The 17,415-nt window shown below is 44.1% G+C and overlaps 1 protein-coding gene across 2 annotated transcripts in view; it reads left to right on the top strand.

The window, feature by feature from the left end:
* Nucleotides 1-17,415, top strand: part of LOC138582156 (zinc finger protein 268-like) — a 373,736-nt gene that overhangs the window by 342,046 nt on the left and 14,275 nt on the right. Inside the window, exon 3 of one of the 2 annotated variants that reach the window (XM_069653187.1) lies at nucleotides 4,558-5,599. The exons of the other annotated variant lie outside the window; for it this stretch is intronic. Within the exon in view, the coding sequence (XP_069509288.1) occupies nucleotides 4,558-4,705 (148 nt within the window). The 3' untranslated portion in view covers nucleotides 4,706-5,599. Of the gene's footprint in view, nucleotides 1-4,557; nucleotides 5,600-17,415 lie in introns of those variants that run through there. 2 annotated transcript variants of the gene reach the window in all.

The following is a 17,415-nucleotide window of genomic DNA, read 5'->3' as shown; positions in this document are numbered from 1 at the left end:
AGCAGGGGAGATTCCCAGGCTGTGCTGGTCATGCCTCCAGGGCAGTGGAGATAGATCAGAGAAAGGGAGATTCCCAGTCTGTGCTAGCTGTTACTCTGGAGCAGTGGAGATGGGTGAGAGCAGGGGACATTCACAGGAAGTGCTGGGCGTGACTCTTGGGCAGTGGAGATAGAACTCAATCCTTTTTGACACACTGCTTTATATGCCATTCCTCCCTTGCTGGATGCAGCATATAGTCACAGGAGCATCACCTTTCTTGCTTCAGCTGCTGTCCCTGTGGTGGAAGGAGCTGCTAGTGGTAGGTAAGGAATGGGGGATTATTGGGTACTGGGCAGCTGATAATGCGGGTCAGGGTTTGAGTACTTTCCCTCTGAGCTAGCAAGCTGCTATTCGTTGGCAGTCGTATGCACTTTGGCTGAGAGGTTATCAGCTTGTTGGTCATTAAGGGAACATATTTTATATTTAATATTCTACCCACCCTACCCTGGCCTATTGTTCCCTTCTCGACTCATTTCATCATTGAAGATAAAGGTATCTTAACACTATATCCTGACAAGTGAATGTTTACAGGTCATTGGTTAGGCCACTCTTGAGGGACGCCATTTCAATAGGATGGCAGTGAGCTAAGACTGGCAGGACAGTGATATGCTTAAGAGAATGTCCACAAGGGCAGACACTTTGATGATGTGTGCCAGGGGAACAAACGGTGACCTGAGTGGGTGGTGCTTCCTGCAGGAGCAGTGCCCCACAGTACAAGGCACATCAGGAGTCCCGACTTGCTTGCTCAAGTTGTGTATAGGTTCCTTGCAAGTGTAGGAGAAGAACCTGAGATTACAGTGTTATATTTCTGAGAGTCCCTGGACTTACATGAGCCCCACGCAGAGGAAACCGTAGCCATGATTGAGAGGATGGTGCAGAGACAGCAGCCATGTTGGGCGAGGTGAAACAGTCAAAAGTCTGATTGGTTTGCATGCACATTGATGCCATTAAGGCCATGCAGGCATGATGTTGGTCTCTTCCCTGGGCATAGATACTGCCAGATAAAGACTTGTTTTACCACCTGGGAACCAGAGCAGTAGCCACGTGGGCACAAGTCACCAGATCAGTGGTGCGGTATAATAATGGTCCAAACATCGGAGGATGTTCTGGAAGATTCATTGTTATGTTAACAGAGTAAATGTATCTGACTTTTCTATCTCAGGCTCTTTGTGTAAAGCCCTATAAAGAACCCAACCTCTCTGCAGAGGGGCCACAGTTGGAATGGGGATACTCTGACAGTCTCCCTGCTCATTTCTGCACAGCTGTATGGATATCAATCCTGTCTGCCTTCCTTTGCTGTCTAGAATTGTTTACTGTATTGCTAGATGAATGCTATGATGGTTTCTACACTAGGAGGTATGTCTCCAAACTCTCAGATCCACTTGCAAGTGTTCCTAGAGATGGGGACGGTGCATGTCCGATTGCGGACAAGGAAAGAAGGCATATAGCAGTGCAGGTTAGAAACAGCTTTAGTCTGTGTCCCTGACATTGGATAATAGAGAGCTCATGCTAGTTGTCTTGTATATTGATTTTGTGTGTTGCTATAATGTTTGCACAGGTTTGAAAATCCATGTGTTACAGAGTGGAAACTTCAAGACAATACAGTTAACATGTTACCATATTTAGTCAATAAATAAATTGCTATAACCAGGTCAGCTATGAAAGGGCTGACAGTGACCACACAATAATGTCCTCAAGAGGGATTTAATATATCGTGAATACAAACAGTGTAAAGGCTGCAGGGGGTATCTGTACCTTCTGGCTTCTATATGGTTGTGACCGAGACAGAGAGCACCCGAGCCATGGCTCTAAATGTGGTAACATTGAACAAGCAGCTAAGCTTAAGCTCTCAGGAGGTTATGCAGGCTGGTTCTTAAATACAGTGTAGTCCCCAAGCCCCCAAAAAGGAATGTCCACACACTGTTTGGCAATACTATTAAAAAATGCCAACAATATATACACTCTGTGGTACTACACTAGGCTTAAATTCAGTAATGCCCCAACTGGGGACTATTAGGCAGAATCCTGTGCAGTTCCCTTAGGGAGCACTAAAGAATATTAAGACTACAGGTATATGCAAGGAAATCCCCTTTGGTCTAAGTCTGTACCACAAATATTTAGTTGGTAGCTGTGGCTAACCAGTCAGACGTATCTCAAGAGGGAGATGAGCAGTATTCAGGGTTTACACAATAGGACTACAATACTATGGCACAAGGAAACACTGACCAAAGCTTGGTATCAAAAAGAATATATATATTTATTTCACACACTCTGATGTTCACACACAAATCACTATTATTAAAGCAAGTTAAATCAGTCAAGAAAAGAATACACAACTCCCTATTTAAATTGTAGACAAGTTGGAGCAAGAGTGAACACTGAGCAAAACGGCACAGTGAAAACCAAGCAGAAATGGCACTCTATAAATTTCTCAAAAGGGAGGGAAAGGACAAGTTATACAGGTTTAGACTCTTTAACACACCAGCAACACTTTCCAAGTAGATTGTGAACAAGTTAGGCAAGGCAGTACTTTAGCATATGCAATACTGAGGTGAAAATGGAGCAAAATGGCACTTCACAAATTTAAAAAGAGGGAAGGAAAAGGTGGTTGTAAGAGTTAGGTGCACCAACACATTTCTAGGTGAGAATCAATCTAGAGAGGGCAGTTGTAACAGATTTAGCCAGAGTCAATAGGCCTGTGCCAGTGTCAATGGTACAAGGCAATGTGCCCAGGATCAAAATGTTCTAGTAGCTGCAGTCAAGTCTTTGTTTAACGATTCGAAAAGGTGATTGCAGAGCGTGAAAGACAATGTTAGACGAGAGGGGTGGCCAACCCAGTAGGTAAGTGAAGGATTTAAAACACCTTTAGCGAAACCCAACGAAAAGGGAGGCCTGGCGGAACAATGTACCTTTTAAAGTAGAAGAGGCTGCTGCGGTGGTGGTAGTTCCTGGCAGTTCCTGCAGTTTGGGAGATCAAGCAGAGGAGGAGAGGCTCTCGTCGTGGAGGAAGGTTCGAGTTACTGCACTGCCCAGGGATGAAACCAACCGCGGTGCTGCCAAACGAATAAAAGGTATGCTCCTTTAAATCGCGGTCCGGGTGGACGGGTGCCTGGCTATCCGGTCTCCTAGTGCTTGGCACTGGTGATTCGACCAAGGCAGGTCTGGGAAGGCGATAGGCGAACTGGTTGGCCCCACCAGCTCAAGGGAAGAAGACTCTTTCTGAGGAAGATCTTCTCAAGTCGTTGGAGAAAAGTGGTGAGGATCTGCAGCAGGGCCTCACCGGTGGTTCAGTCGTTGCAGATGTCTTCAGCTTCTCTCCTCTTTGGTTTCTTAGTTCCAGTGGTGACGTCTTGTCCTCCAGTCCTCAGGACCTTGCTTTTATGCAGCAAGACCCCCATTCATACAGCCTAGCTGTCACTCGCACAGTGGGGTGGCTCTCCTGGCGGGAGAACCCCCCAGCCTACCAGGGCAGAGTGTGACTTGGGTTGCGTAGGCAACCCTGTCCAGGGTGCCTATTCCCCCTCCCACACATCCTGTCTACCCCAGACTCAGTGGCGCCGAGAGGAGGGCTTCTGTGCAGAAGCCTGCCAAAAGGACGAACAAAGGATCCCCGACAAGGGTTAGGATTATAGAGAAAGACACGAGAAAGAAATATTATCAAAGTTCTGGCAATAAAAACCTTCCCAGAGTAAAGTTAATATCAAAATAAACCGGTGGTATGTTAGAGGCTGTCAGTAAATGTGGTAGCCTCGAACAGTGGGAAAATCCCATAGGGAAATATTTGCGGTCGAATCTTTATGGTAGTAACCACTGCCACCAGCCAGAAACATTTGAGAGAGGGACTGTACGGTACCCTCTCGAAAATGAACGTTAGGGAAAAACTATTAACCCTTCCCAGTACTTCCATAGTAAGATGGGTTGTACTGGTTTAGTTCATAAGAATTGACTAGTAAAGTCAATGGGGACTTTACATGCCATGGGAGACAGTAGTCAGTCCCAGGGTATGGAGTCTATGTTTGGGGGTCGCTATGACACCCCTGTGGTACGGCACGGAGGGTGCTGTGTACCATGCATGGTAAAAGGATGATTCCTATGAGGGTGAGACATAGACCAGAAGCACACAAGATAGCCTAAAACACACACTAGCAACATGCCTGAGAGTGGGGAAAAAGAGTCTCACTCTTAGCAGGAGAAAAAAATAAACCCTTCAAATCCAGCAAAGCTGCTGGGGGACTCTATAGGTAAGGGAAATTAGCCTTACAAGAGAATTCTCCCTAATAGGGACAGTTTTATTAAGGCATGTGAATGCCTACATAAGGTGTACTTTCATAGATTACGGAAGAAAGGCAGGTTCACTTGCAAATCCATGCAGTATACTTTAGTGAGACTCAAATAACGACACTCTGTGAGGATCTCCCATCCCGGGCAACCTGCAATGAAAATGTTAAGGAGTACCTTATCTTGTCTTTTACATCCCAGTCCAACAATGTTCAAAAATGCACTGCTTTCTTTTTACAGGTTCTACGAGCTGAATGTACCTGAGATGCCGCAGGAGAACACGATCCAAGATGACTCCGGAACCATTGGACGACTCCTGAGGCTGGAAGGCACTCTCCCTCATCACAGTTCCTTTAGTGCCTTGGCAGGTGAAATGACAGTGTTTTAGTCACTGGGCTGGCGAGGCCAAGAGAAAAGAAGTAATCAAGTGCCCTCTGAAAGGCAGCAGTTCTGGTCTTCGCTGTGGTCTCCGTTGAATGGTTGTTACTCCGCCTCTGCCCACAGCGAACTGGAATCTTTTTGAGTGGAAAAAAGTGGTCGGATGTCATGTCAAGAATGTCCCATGAAGGATTCTTTGATCTGGTGGAACTTTCGTAGCTCTGGGTTTCAAGCAGCACTATGCCAGATTACCCCCTCTTCTGGGCGGGTAGACAGCAATCTAGCTTTGAGTGGTCATGAACACTCTTCCAGACCCTGGGCGACACAACTGGACTTCTTCAACTCAAGATGTCCAAGCACTCTTCTTCTGGACTCACAAAGACCCTGTCTCTCAATGGCAGGCACTCAAGAATGACTTCCAGAGTGCTTCTGATGAAGAGTAGCAGGTACACGATAGTCCCTCATAGCTCGGGAAGAGGTCTCCTAACCAGGTCCTCTCTTGGATCAGTCCCTGGAAGAACATGTCCGCTTTCAGATTTCATGAAGAAAATGCAGCAGCTTCTTCTTGCTTCAGCTTCGACTTCATCTTCTGAACATCAGTTTTAAGATTTGGCTTCCAAACAAATTGGTGAGTGAGGGGTCCCTAGATATACACATTTGATCCCCATTCACTCAGGCTGAGCCAGGTTCAGGCAGCCAATCATCCACAAGTGCATTTATTCAGACTGGCAGCAAATCAGGCATTCAAGCCATTCACTCCACCCGGAATATGTATCTTCACTTTTTTTATTTCTTAAAATGTTTTGTTTCCTTAGGTATATGATGAAGATTGTTTTGTTTTACCTTTTGCTCTTATGCTAAAATATTTTGATCAATTTTAATGCAATAAATACATAAAAAATAATTATAATACTTCAGTTATAGAATACTATTCCAAGACTTCTCCCATATCATGTTTTATTTACCCATTATGATCATAGTCATCCAATAGAGTTTATGGCAACATTTTCAGTTTAAATATGATTCCCCCGCCCTCATGGTGAAACCTGTCATCCATAGTAAAAGTGAAGATGTTATGGTTACTAATGGATCAGCACAGCGTTTGACATTCCTATATTAGGGCCCCGGCCCTCCAAGACTAGATGGTTTTGTGCACATCCATACTTCACGGTTCAAAAGATATAAAGGGTCAACAAAAGGGTGTGTTTGTCACTTTTCCATTCATTTTCCCGTAGGGAATGTGTCCAGTTTTAGATCATGTGCACAGCCCAAACCCCTGGATGGATTTGCATCAAATAAGAAACAAGTAGGGCATGAAACACTTGAAGTAAATCATTTTTTGTTTTGGTGCAAAACCGTCCAGTGGTTTTTATTCAATTTGGCACAGTGCGGTGTGCCTATGTACCCAAAATGTTAGTCATATCTCCCATGATGCATTGCTGTTGCCAAGCTTTTTCATTTTTGAAAGTTGACCATTATGTGATTCGTGAATTAAGTCCAGAATTGGCATTGTAAAGTGCACTAAAATGATATAAAGGGTGTAATTTAGGGAGTTTTGGGGGCAGGGAGCCTGTGGGCAGGGTATTGAAAGGATGATTGGTGAAGGTATAGGTTTTTGGGATTGTTAGGCAGAATCATATGCAGTACCCTTTGGGAACACTACACTCAATTTAGACTACAAGTGCAAGTACAAATTCACCTTTGGTACAAGCCTGTACCACACAGAAATTTGGTAGCGGTGGCTGAGCAGCCAGACTTATCTCAAGAGTAAAGTGAGCATTCCAAGAGATTACACAAAGGGCAGTAATTACTATGGTTCAAACAAACACTGACTCAAGGTTTCTGAGTAAAAGAATATACATTTATTTACATCATCAGTTATAAAACAGTTCACTAATATAAAGCAGCAGAAAATCACAATCTTAATACACCACAATACCACCCAATCAATTCTGGACAAGTTAAACTCAAAATGAAGTGTGAGCAAAATGGCACTCCAGTAATTTAAAAAGGGGAGAAAGACAAGGTTATCAAAAATCAAGCAGCACCAACAAGTTTTAGGCAGGGCAATCTAGTAAAGGCAAATACAACTAGGATTCAAGTCAATAGGCCTGGGCCCATGTTAATGATTCTGAGTCTGTTAGTTTGTAAATCAGATTCCTACCATTGTCTTGCCCCCCACCCCCCTGAGCAACCATGCACCGGTCTTAGACAATTCTAGACAATCTCCTACGGGTTGTGGATCACTACCCCGTTCCCCCCCCCTTCCTGCATTCGGGATCTCAGGCCCTATGTGCACTGTGTTACTCCTAAATGACTTCTAACAACATACCAACATACTCATATCTTACTACTGTGGACACAAATAACATAAGACACAAAGAAAACACATGAATCAATTCAATTATAACAATAGAATACATTTATTGATGCACAACAAAGCATAATGCAGGCAATGAAACTCTAGCCAATATCGAATTTGCACCTTTCTTCTGGTGCAAATCTACCATGCAATAACTATAAGCCTTTCATGTCTCTAATACAAGCCTGTAATGCAAGCCTGTGATTCTAATGCAGTCTAATGAAAGTGTCTCTCCTTCATGCAGGATCAATCCACACCAATCCTTCACACTCTCTCTAAACAATCCCTGTCTGATTTACCCTTCACCCTATTTGTGTGAGTGTCTGTTCTAATCAATCAGTTTAGACCATACTTCCCATTTGACATCTCTCTCTCCTCTCCAGCTCTGTTTTTGTCAAGTCTCTTCTCTATGTACAACTCTGCAATCAGCTAGTCAGTGGCAGGCCTCAAGATCTGGTCACCCGAACTGCCAAGCTCTGCCTTGCTCTCTCTCTCTGCCAGATCAATCTCATCAAGGCCTCATCAGGTTCTGCTGCAAGACACCTCTCCCTCATCGAACTCCATCAATCACCACCTCCCAGAGCAACCAACAAGAAAGTAGCCGCTCTCCTTTCTCCAAGAACTAGCCAGAACTAGAGACTCTCCTCAGCAACTAACCCCAGCTTTTCCCCTCTCCCCCTTGGTTCTACTCTTCCCATGACACACTCATCCCCCATGTTACTCACATTCTCTAAGCTAAGAATGTCTTTGTCTGTCTCAGCATTCTATATTCAGGCAGTGCCTGCCAGTCTGTGTTAGGTGTTCTTGTCGTGTTCTGGTCACTACTTGTGCTGTGTCAATCTGACATAGGACATCATATCTCTTTCAGGGCCATCTGTGTGCGGTCCATCTATTCTCCATTCACTCCATTTGTTGGCTCTGTCTGAATCACAAAACTCTCTTAGTGCCCGTGTCTCCTCATGCAAAAAGCACTTCTCCCATCTTTCCATGTCACTCTCTCCATGGCGCTGCCCCCACCTTTGCTGTCTCCGCGGCACACCAGCAATGCTGATTAGCCAGGCTGTCTCCACTCGGACAAAGGTCTGTGTTATCTGTGTCTGACAAGAAACTGTTTACATTCTTTCTATCACACTGTACCATAACATCTCCGCACTGAGCCCAGTGCCTCTCTCCTCCTTCAGAATGGATTCAAATGCCAGCTAAATGCTTCCTAGCGTTTAAGCTTTCTTAACAATGCAAGCGCTAACTACATAATACAAACTCATTCTAAGTGCACACTCTACATACATACATGTGTGTTAAACATATCTCTAAATGTGTAACTACAAAGCATAACAATGTGTCATTCTAAATGGCTCTTCGTGTCATTTCAAATATGGCAGTGTGTCATTTCCAGGCCTCATTCGTTCTCTCTAGTGCAAACAATATGTTTCTCTCTCAGCCTAAGCACTACATAGATGCATAATACATAACATCATCTCTACATGTCATGATACAAATATACTGTGTCTCTAAAGTGTACATGGCACTTCAACAGTGCAAGTGTCATTCTATTGCAAATGGCTAATGCATACAAAATGGCAGTCTAATATGTGGATAGTGTCTACTTCAGCAATGTATAATGGATAGCTAAATCAGGATGCAATCATGTCTACAGGGATAATACTAAATAATGGTTCTCTACCAATGGGTACTGATGGGTAATGGTTCTGTAACAAAGAGTACTGATTCTCTAATGATAACAATCCAGGCATCTCCATTTTATCAAATTCCACAAGTCTTTGCAGAGGATCACACAGTTCAGAGCAGTTTGTGGTTATGTCTTTGCCAAGAGTTCAAAACAAAGTTGTTTGGTAGAAAAGTTATTCAAAAAAGAAGAGAAGGACAAGCCCTCGGATAGGCGAAAGATTTCAAACACTTTCACCGCGGTCGGACGGAATGAACGACCAGATTTGCACAGTACCTTAAATGAAGAAGAATGCAGTAGCTGAGGCGGTTGTTCCTGACAGTTCCTGCAAGCTCATAGTTCCTGAAGCGACTGTCGTGGAGACAAGAAGGAGGAAGTCTGGAGGGTCCTGCAATGCCCAGGGAAGAAGCCAGCAACAGAGCAAAGCGTCGAATAAAAGGTGCGCTCCTTAAAACCCAAACAGGTTCCGTTCCTCCTGGCTATCCGGTCCACTGCAGCGATGCACAGCAAATTCGACCAGGAGAGGGAGGCCGGAGTTTGGTGTTTGGCGAGCTGGTTGGTCCCACCAAGCTCAAGGGAAGAAGATTCCTTGCAGATCTTCTCTGTCGTTGAAGTTTCAGGAGATTCGGACCTGCAGCAGGGCTTCACCGGGATGTCCAGTAGTTGCAGCAGTCCTCTTCCTTCAGCTCCTCTTTGGTTCTCTCATTCCAGTGGCAACTCTGCCTCCCAAGTCGCAGAGACCTGCTTTTGTCCTGGCAGGACAGTCACCTAGCCATTGAAACAGGAGTGTGACTTCGGTCTCCAAGGAGACCCTGTGCAGAGGGCCTAAAACCCCTCCCTCACATCCTGTCCACCCCAGACACTCAGGCGCCTAAGGAGGGCTTCTGTGCAGAAGCCCGCCAAAGGACGCGAACAAAGGAACCAAACCTGGTTTGGCACGCAGAGTAAAACACGAGCAAGACCTTTCTACTAAGAAATGGCAAATAAAACCCAACCGGAACCAAATAAAAGGGGTCCAGCGGGTTACAGTTCGAGGATACCAACATAGCCTCTAACAGTACCGAGGCTATTTTCATAGTCCGCGGTAAAATAAAAATGGTACATACCACTGCCACCAGCCAAATCGTAGAGAAAGGGGAGCAAAATAGTGTTCCATGAGAATCAGACAAAAAGGGATAACTATTAACACTTCCAGTAATCTATGGGAAGATAGGGTGTACTGGGTCTGTAGATTTAAAAAGACTAGCAAAGTGAATGGCAACTTTACATGTTCTGGGAGACAGTATTCATTACCAGAAAATGGAGTTTAACTTGGAAAGTCTAAAGAGACAAGCCTGTGTCACTGCACTAAAGGTGCTGTGTTACACACAGTAAAAAGATGATGCCTATGGAGGAGGTGAGGCTCAAATATGTTAAACACACAACAAAACATATGTAAGAGTGGGAAAAAAAAGGCTCACACTCGTACCAGGTGAAAAAAAAAAATCCTTGAAATCCAGCAAAGCTGCTGAGGGGCTCAAAAGGTAAGGGAAATTACCCATTCTGGAGAATTCTCCCTAACGGTGATAGTCGTTTTTTTGTTTTTTTAGAGCGTTTCGCTGAGTTTGAGCAACAGCACAAATAGGCAAAAAAAGAGTACATTCTATTGGGATGTGGTAATCAGTATGGTTGCTAGTTAGGGGAAGATGAGTATTTCAAGGTAATTTAGGATTTCTTGGGGGAAAATATTTTAAAACAATACTTTCTAAATTAACTTAAAATGTGTATGGGTTGTATTAAGGTGATTTAGCATACCACATTTATGTATTGAGATTGGGCACTGTTTTATTTAACTTTGCTAGTGAATTTAATGTGCGCCACTGAGACGCGTTCATGGCCAAGCCGTGGTTACATGGTGTTTTGTTTTGATTTTCTTCGGAGCGATTCTCGACGTCGGGATTTGTACAGCAGTTTTAAACGTTGATTTTAGGATTGATTAATGTTTTATTTGTTTCAAGGGTGGTTAGGAGGGGTATACATGAGGGAGATTCGTGTTGTCAGTTTTGGGAAAGAAACAGTGGGCAAGGAGATAAAGCCACACTATTTTGCACAATTTCTCCATTCATTAGAATTTTGAATTTGATTTTTGAATTTTTGAATTTTGAAGTATTTATATCGCACTAACCTGACAGAATGAACTCCATCTGGGCGTAGTTAATCAAGCCAAGAAACTTCAACTCCTAAACCCAGGCAGCGACCCGATTGACTGCCCTGTGCCCAAGGGTTTATTTGAACAGGTATGTTTTTAGTTTTTTGTCGAATCGTAATAACTCTGAAATGTTTCATAGTTCCCAAGGCAAAGTAAGATGTGACTAACATAGAGTATACAATTTTGAAAAGGCGATTCATGATCCAGAGTTTTCGGTGGAGTGGTTCACAAAAGTCAGGAGGTGTACAGAGGCTTGAAAAGTTGCTTTTGGGATGGTTTAGTGTTTGATTTGTTTGAAGGGTGGATGCTATGGGTATAAAGGAGGTAGAGGGTCGGAGGCCTGCTGGCAGCTTAGTGATGATAAATGGGCACTGCGCAGAGCATGGTGCTGTCTCATGGCCTTGTAGGGCGCATTCCTTCCAAAGATACTAAATGTTTGTAACAGTGAAGGGACAGGGGGAAGTGAACTTCTGTGATAACTGGTGTCGCGGATTCATTCTCCCTGAATGCTTTTGGGCCTAGTGAAATCCTTCCATGGAGCCCGACTGGTGCAGCACAGTCATGCAAGCCTGTGCTTCTGTCACAACTACAAAATGGCGCTTCTTTCTGTGTCTCCTAATGTTATGCATCGGCTGTTTGCGCTTTATTACCTCTGCACCGAGTTTCATAGTGCGGTTCTTTTCCCCCTTACACACTTTACTATTTCATAGGGGATTCACCTCACCTTAAAGCGCCTAGGGGGGATGTACTCATTTCCATCCCAACACCTAACATTGCTGCTTTTCTATTACATCCATTAAAACCATGAACAAATCAAGGCTGATTTCCCACTATTTATCCTGAATACCAATAGTCCCTTTGCTATTTGGGAGGTTGGGAGGTGCACATGCAATCCTATTTTATTTCCTTTCCATTGTGGGAGTTGTAGTTTCATTTTCCCAATTAAAATCTGTGTATTAAACACACAGAATGCACACAAAAGCACCCAAGAAAACACAGGACTGGGTGATTATTGACTGAAAGAAATGGGGCAGTACATCGTATTGCCAGAGGTGATACTATTCTGGTTTATGTCTGAGGTCATGATGAGGTCCTGCTTTCAAGTGAAAATAAAATATACACCACAAGTGCACATTTTTCAGGAAAGGATACATTTTTAATATAGTCTGATATTCTTTAAATTTGTGAGTGTCATGTTTCTTAAACACAAGCTTGGTCATTAGCATTTAAAGAAGTAGATTGATCAGAAATGGTATAGCCGAATCGAGCGGGCATGTATTTTAGATCATGCATCGATCGTTCTTAAAAAAATGTCCAGTGAAACGTACTGGAGTGTTTCTCACTTTAACACTTACGAAAACAACGGTTAACACCTTCTTGTGCTAATCCATTGCCTTAAATTCAAGTGCCCTTATGGTACTAATTCAGATCACCTGCCCCTAATGCTAACATCACTAGACGCTCACAATGAGCGCCACCTATTTTAATGACATTAGTGGGCAGCGTAGCCAAACGTACCCTGTCATCACCAATGTGTTAACGTTATCTGCACAGTTTCCTGGGCATGGTAGAATACTATTCAAAATTTGTAGCATATTTCACTGACAGAACACAGCCCATGAGAGAACTTCTGAAAAAATCAGCAAGATTTGTATGGTCAGCCAAATGCCAAATGGAACTGGAGAACATTAAAAAGGTTATAAATGAGGCTCCAACTCTCAAGATGTTTAGTACCACAGCTTCAAATATCATCACGGTTGACGCCAGCAACATTGGGCCAGGCGGAGTGCTGGAGCAGGTACAAGAACAAGGAATAGTACCCATTGCTTTTGTCTCACAAGTCCTAAATTCAGCCGAGTTAAATGTTGTGTTTCACACTTTGCTCCTTTGACCTGTCTGTGTATGTGGAGTGTTAATCTGCATATGGATGTTATGATGTAAGGGTCCTGGAGATTCCACCTGGTCTCAGTTGGGGCCTAGATCTTGAGGGAGTGGGGGACCGGTGGATGTCTCTCTATGGATGAACTTAACATAACTGTAACATACTGTTCTCCTGATGTATTTACCTGCTGTCTGTGAACCCAGTAAAGTTGTGACTGTCACTTTGGTCTCAGAGTGATTTGTAACACACTAGAGGCACATCTCAACACTGGCGACGAGGATCTGGAAGCACAAGGGTCTAACAGCCAAAGGAAGATCTTGACAGTAAGAGAAACCGCAAAGCAGCCAAAGACAAAGGTCTGTAAGAGTGACATCTACCGGAAAGAAAAGGAAAGAGGCATCCACCGGTTCCTCCACCCGGCCCTAAGGTGAGCGTGCCCCGTGCCCTGGATGACTGTGAGCTATTAAGCAGGGACACATGAAGATATTTGCGGGGCAGCGCAGCGCACCTTAAGTGAAGATATCATATTGTAAGGAAATGCCCACCTGCATGGCGACCCCCAACTAATGCTTAAGGGGAAAGTTGTGGTGCTGTGGCTCATCGGGTTAAACATAAGAAGAGCCTGGCGTTGGGCAGTGCAGTTTGAAGCGACAGCTAAGAAGAGGCCAGGGAACTTGTGTTAATGTATTGGTCATTTAATGTGGCCAGCACATACGAGAAGGGTCAGAGCGATTTTACCGGAGCGTTTACAGTGAACCAGAATTCCATGTAACTGTAACAGTCTTTTGGAAACACATACATGCCAACCCTCCCGATTTAGGCGGGAGACTCCCGATTTTCTAGTGAAAAATACTGCTATTTTACACGTTCTCCCGCCTAAAATAATTATTTCCCCAATGCATTTCTATGGCGATATTGTTGTTTCCCGATTTCACTGTAGAAATCTCCCTCTCAGATGCTTCGGAATGTTGGCATGTATGGAAACATATCACGGGCTGGCAAGTAACGGATGACGGTTGGAGCTGGGAGCTTTGTTCATGTCTGGGCTTCCCACAACAATGGTGACGTCAGTAAAGCTCTGTGGGCTAATGGCGGGCTAATGGCGGTGACAGGCGTTAGAGCCGCGAGCGTTCCTAAGAGCTGGAACAATCAGATGTACTGGAAATGGCACGTGATGAGGAGTTCCGAGTAAAGAACCTTGGGACGTTCTCGAAACGTCAGTGTTTGGAATGAATCGCAATGAGGAAGTACGGTTTTACGATCGGACCATCAGCGCATTGAGAATCTAACGTGAATCCTATCACGTACTGGTGCTGTTTGACTGCGGCACTTCCAGAACTACTGTAATGTTGTTGAGTATTTTTTCCCGGGTAACACGAGTTGTGCAGCTGTTGTGTTGGCGTCATTGAGGTACTGTTGAAGTAAATGTTCACTGTAAAGGGTCGTAGGTCACCTGGAAAGCGATGGGGTTGGTTCCGGCACCAACTATGAACGTGTTGTTGCAACGTTCCTTATGCTGTGTTGGAGAGGTGCTGTAATGAACAAGTTAGATAGCTATTGTCATGAGAGGCCCGAAAATTTCGAGAGCTAAATGCAAAATGTCATTGTGTATTGTGTTGTGGGGACTGCTTGGTCTCAGAGTGTGGGACAGTGTTGAGAGTCTGTGACAATGTGGGATGCTGATTTCAATGAGTGTATGTGATGTGGTCTCATGGAGTTATAGAATGTGCACTGGTTAGTACATGTAATGATTTTTTCTTTCCACAGAGATATCATCATGAAATACTTGGCAGTGAAAAAAAAATGTTGTACTCAATTGAGTGCTTAACTCCTTTTTGTCAAAATTTGAGGCCCAAATTGCCTAGTGGTGGTGATGAGATGTGTGGAAGTGGTTGGTACAAATTGACGTGAGGGATGGAGATTCCCGACATTCTTGGGGCATATTGTGGGGGGATGTAGATTCCAGGCATTTGTGGTGCCAAAATTGTGGTTGATGGTGAGTTCTTTTACTACAGGAAAATGTAGGAAAAGTGAAGGTGTGAAGAGGGATGTCCTAATATGTGGAGTTGTGATGTTGTTTTGCTCTGTTTATAAACCAATTATTTTTCCACAGGGAAATCACCACAAAGGACTTTGTAAGCTTAACATTTTGGACTCAATGGATGTCTAGTACTCTTGTTTACCAAATGTTTAATGCCCAAATTGTCTAGTGGTGGTGATGAGTGTGTGGAAGTGGTTGGTGCATATTGTGGGGGATGGAGATTCCCGGCATTCGTCGTGCCAAATGGTGGTGGGGGGATGGATATACCCAGCATTAGTGGTGCCAAATAATGGTGGGGGATGGAGATTGCCGGCATCAGAGGTGCCAAATAATGGTGGGCGATGGAGATTCCCGGCATTAGTGGTGCCAAATAATGGTGGGGGATGGAGATTCCCGGCATTAATGGTGCCAAATAATGGTGGGGGATGGAGATTGCCGGCATCAGAGGTGCCAAATAATGGTGGGGGAATGGAGATTCCCGGCATTAATGGTGCCAAATAATGGTGGGGGGATGGAGATTGCCGGCATCAGAGGTGCCAAATAATGGTGGGGAATGGAGATTCCCGGCATTAATGGTGCCAAATAATGGTGGGGGATGGAGATTCCCGGCATTAGTGGTGCCAAAATATTGTGGGGGGATAGAGATTCCCGGCATTAGTGGTGCCAAATGGTGGGGGATGGAGATTCCTGGCATTTGTGGTGCCAAATATTGTGGGGGGATGGAGATTCCCAGCATTAGTGGTGCCAAATAATGGTGGGGGATGAAAATTCCCGGCATTAGTGGTGCCAAATAATGGTGGGGGATGAAGATTCCCAGCATTAGTGGTGAGATTGCCGGCATCAGAGGTGCCAAATAATGGTGGGGGATGGAGATTCCCAGCATTTGTGGTACCAAATATTGTGGGGGATGTGGTATTCTGGCTTTAGGTCGCTAGTGGGGTTAGGAACCCTGAATGGTGCTGTTGTAATGTAGTCTTGTCTTATGTCACTGGCCTGGAGTGTTTGATGTCAGAATGTTGATGCATGAATGCAGCTCAGGAGAATGTTGGGTGGATCTGTGAGTGGATGTTCTGAGTGTGTCAGTTGGGGGCCTGAGCTGGAGTGTGAAGGATGGCCAGTGGGTCTGCTCTACAATTATGTCCTGTCTTCTGTCTACTGTGTCACTGTATATACTTACAAGATAAACTGGATTGATGGACATTTGTACCTCAGTAAATAAAGCTACCTGGAACAAACCCAATGACTCCACATCAGGTCTGTGTCCCGAGTTCCAGCTTTATTACCAACAAATATACTTTATAACAATGGCAACAAGGATTAAAGAACCCTGTAAAAGAAGTAGAGATAAATGACAGAAGGACTGCAGGAGGAGCTTCAGCAATGCTAAAGACAGTAAGGAGAGCTGTGGGAGGGGGAAGCAGCTATAGTGACCCACCGTTTCCCCTGCGCTGTGATGCTATGAGAATCCATCCGGTTCGGCTATTAACATTAAAATGACATTTGGGCACTGGGAGGGAGGCCCCAACAACAGGAAATTCCCCAGATACTGAGTGGACAAGGAGTAGCTATGCCCAGGATTACGTATTAAAATGAAACTTGAGGCAGCTGTGATTGTCCCAAGCCCAGCTGAAGTATGAATGAATAAGAGCTGGAAATACTAATAGACTTGCAATGACTTTGGGAGTAGATTCCGCAAAAATCCAGCCGGTGGCGCCGGTGCTACATGTTTCCTTTAAAAAAAAATATAAAGTTGAAAGTCAATGATTGGAAAAAACAATGGCATGAATGACCTGTGTGCATAAATGAAAGTAATATTAATATGACTTATTCCGGCGTTAGATTAAATGGACTGTTACATGGCATAGAACTTGCCTTGTGCAAAGCATGCTGCGTATGAAGAAACAGTTGGTATTAGAGGCACAACGAGAGAGAATGATGACGCAGTAGAGTGCTCAGAGGGTGTTGGCAAAGCTTGGAATGTGGTGCTGAAGTCCATGGAGCGCATTGAATATAATTGTTATTTATTTAATTGATTTATTTGTATTTGTATAGCGCAGCATACAGCCCACAGGCATCGCAAAATGTATAAAAGGACCTGCCCTAGACGTTAACGTAATGTGCAGCGTAATGGGGAAGGACTTTCCTTCAGCTTGTGTGCCTTGTTAAGGGGTCACACTCTTGCAGCAGAACACTGACTGCAAGCTTAACTTTTGCGCACACAAGGAAACACTTTGTTCTGTTGGAGCGTGACTGCCGGAGAATATTATTTAATGCTCACATCTTGTCTTTAGGTATTTAAAGTCAAAGCGGACACGTGTCATTGAGAAGAATTGGGACAATAGTCCATAAGAGTTTGAACAACGTGTCAGTGGTGCCATGTGCGCTGTCGTGGGGAGAAATAATGTTTTATATTTATACTTGCGATGTAGAAGAATTTGTTTTTACGGATGATGTTATGACATGTATTATAAATGACATTTTTTTTTTATGGAATGTTTGAAAATGAGGTGAAACTATGTTTTATTATCAGTTTTAAATTAATATGGAGATGTCATGATTA

The sequence above is a fragment of the Ambystoma mexicanum genome, chromosome 3q (assembly GCF_040938575.1).
Source record: "Ambystoma mexicanum isolate Mex_15411 chromosome 3q, UKY_AmexF1_1, whole genome shotgun sequence".
In the NCBI taxonomy this organism is placed as follows: domain Eukaryota; kingdom Metazoa; phylum Chordata; class Amphibia; order Caudata; family Ambystomatidae; genus Ambystoma; species Ambystoma mexicanum.
Note: the sequence above shows the minus strand (reverse complement) of the source record. Positions and strands in the feature narration are given on the sequence as shown.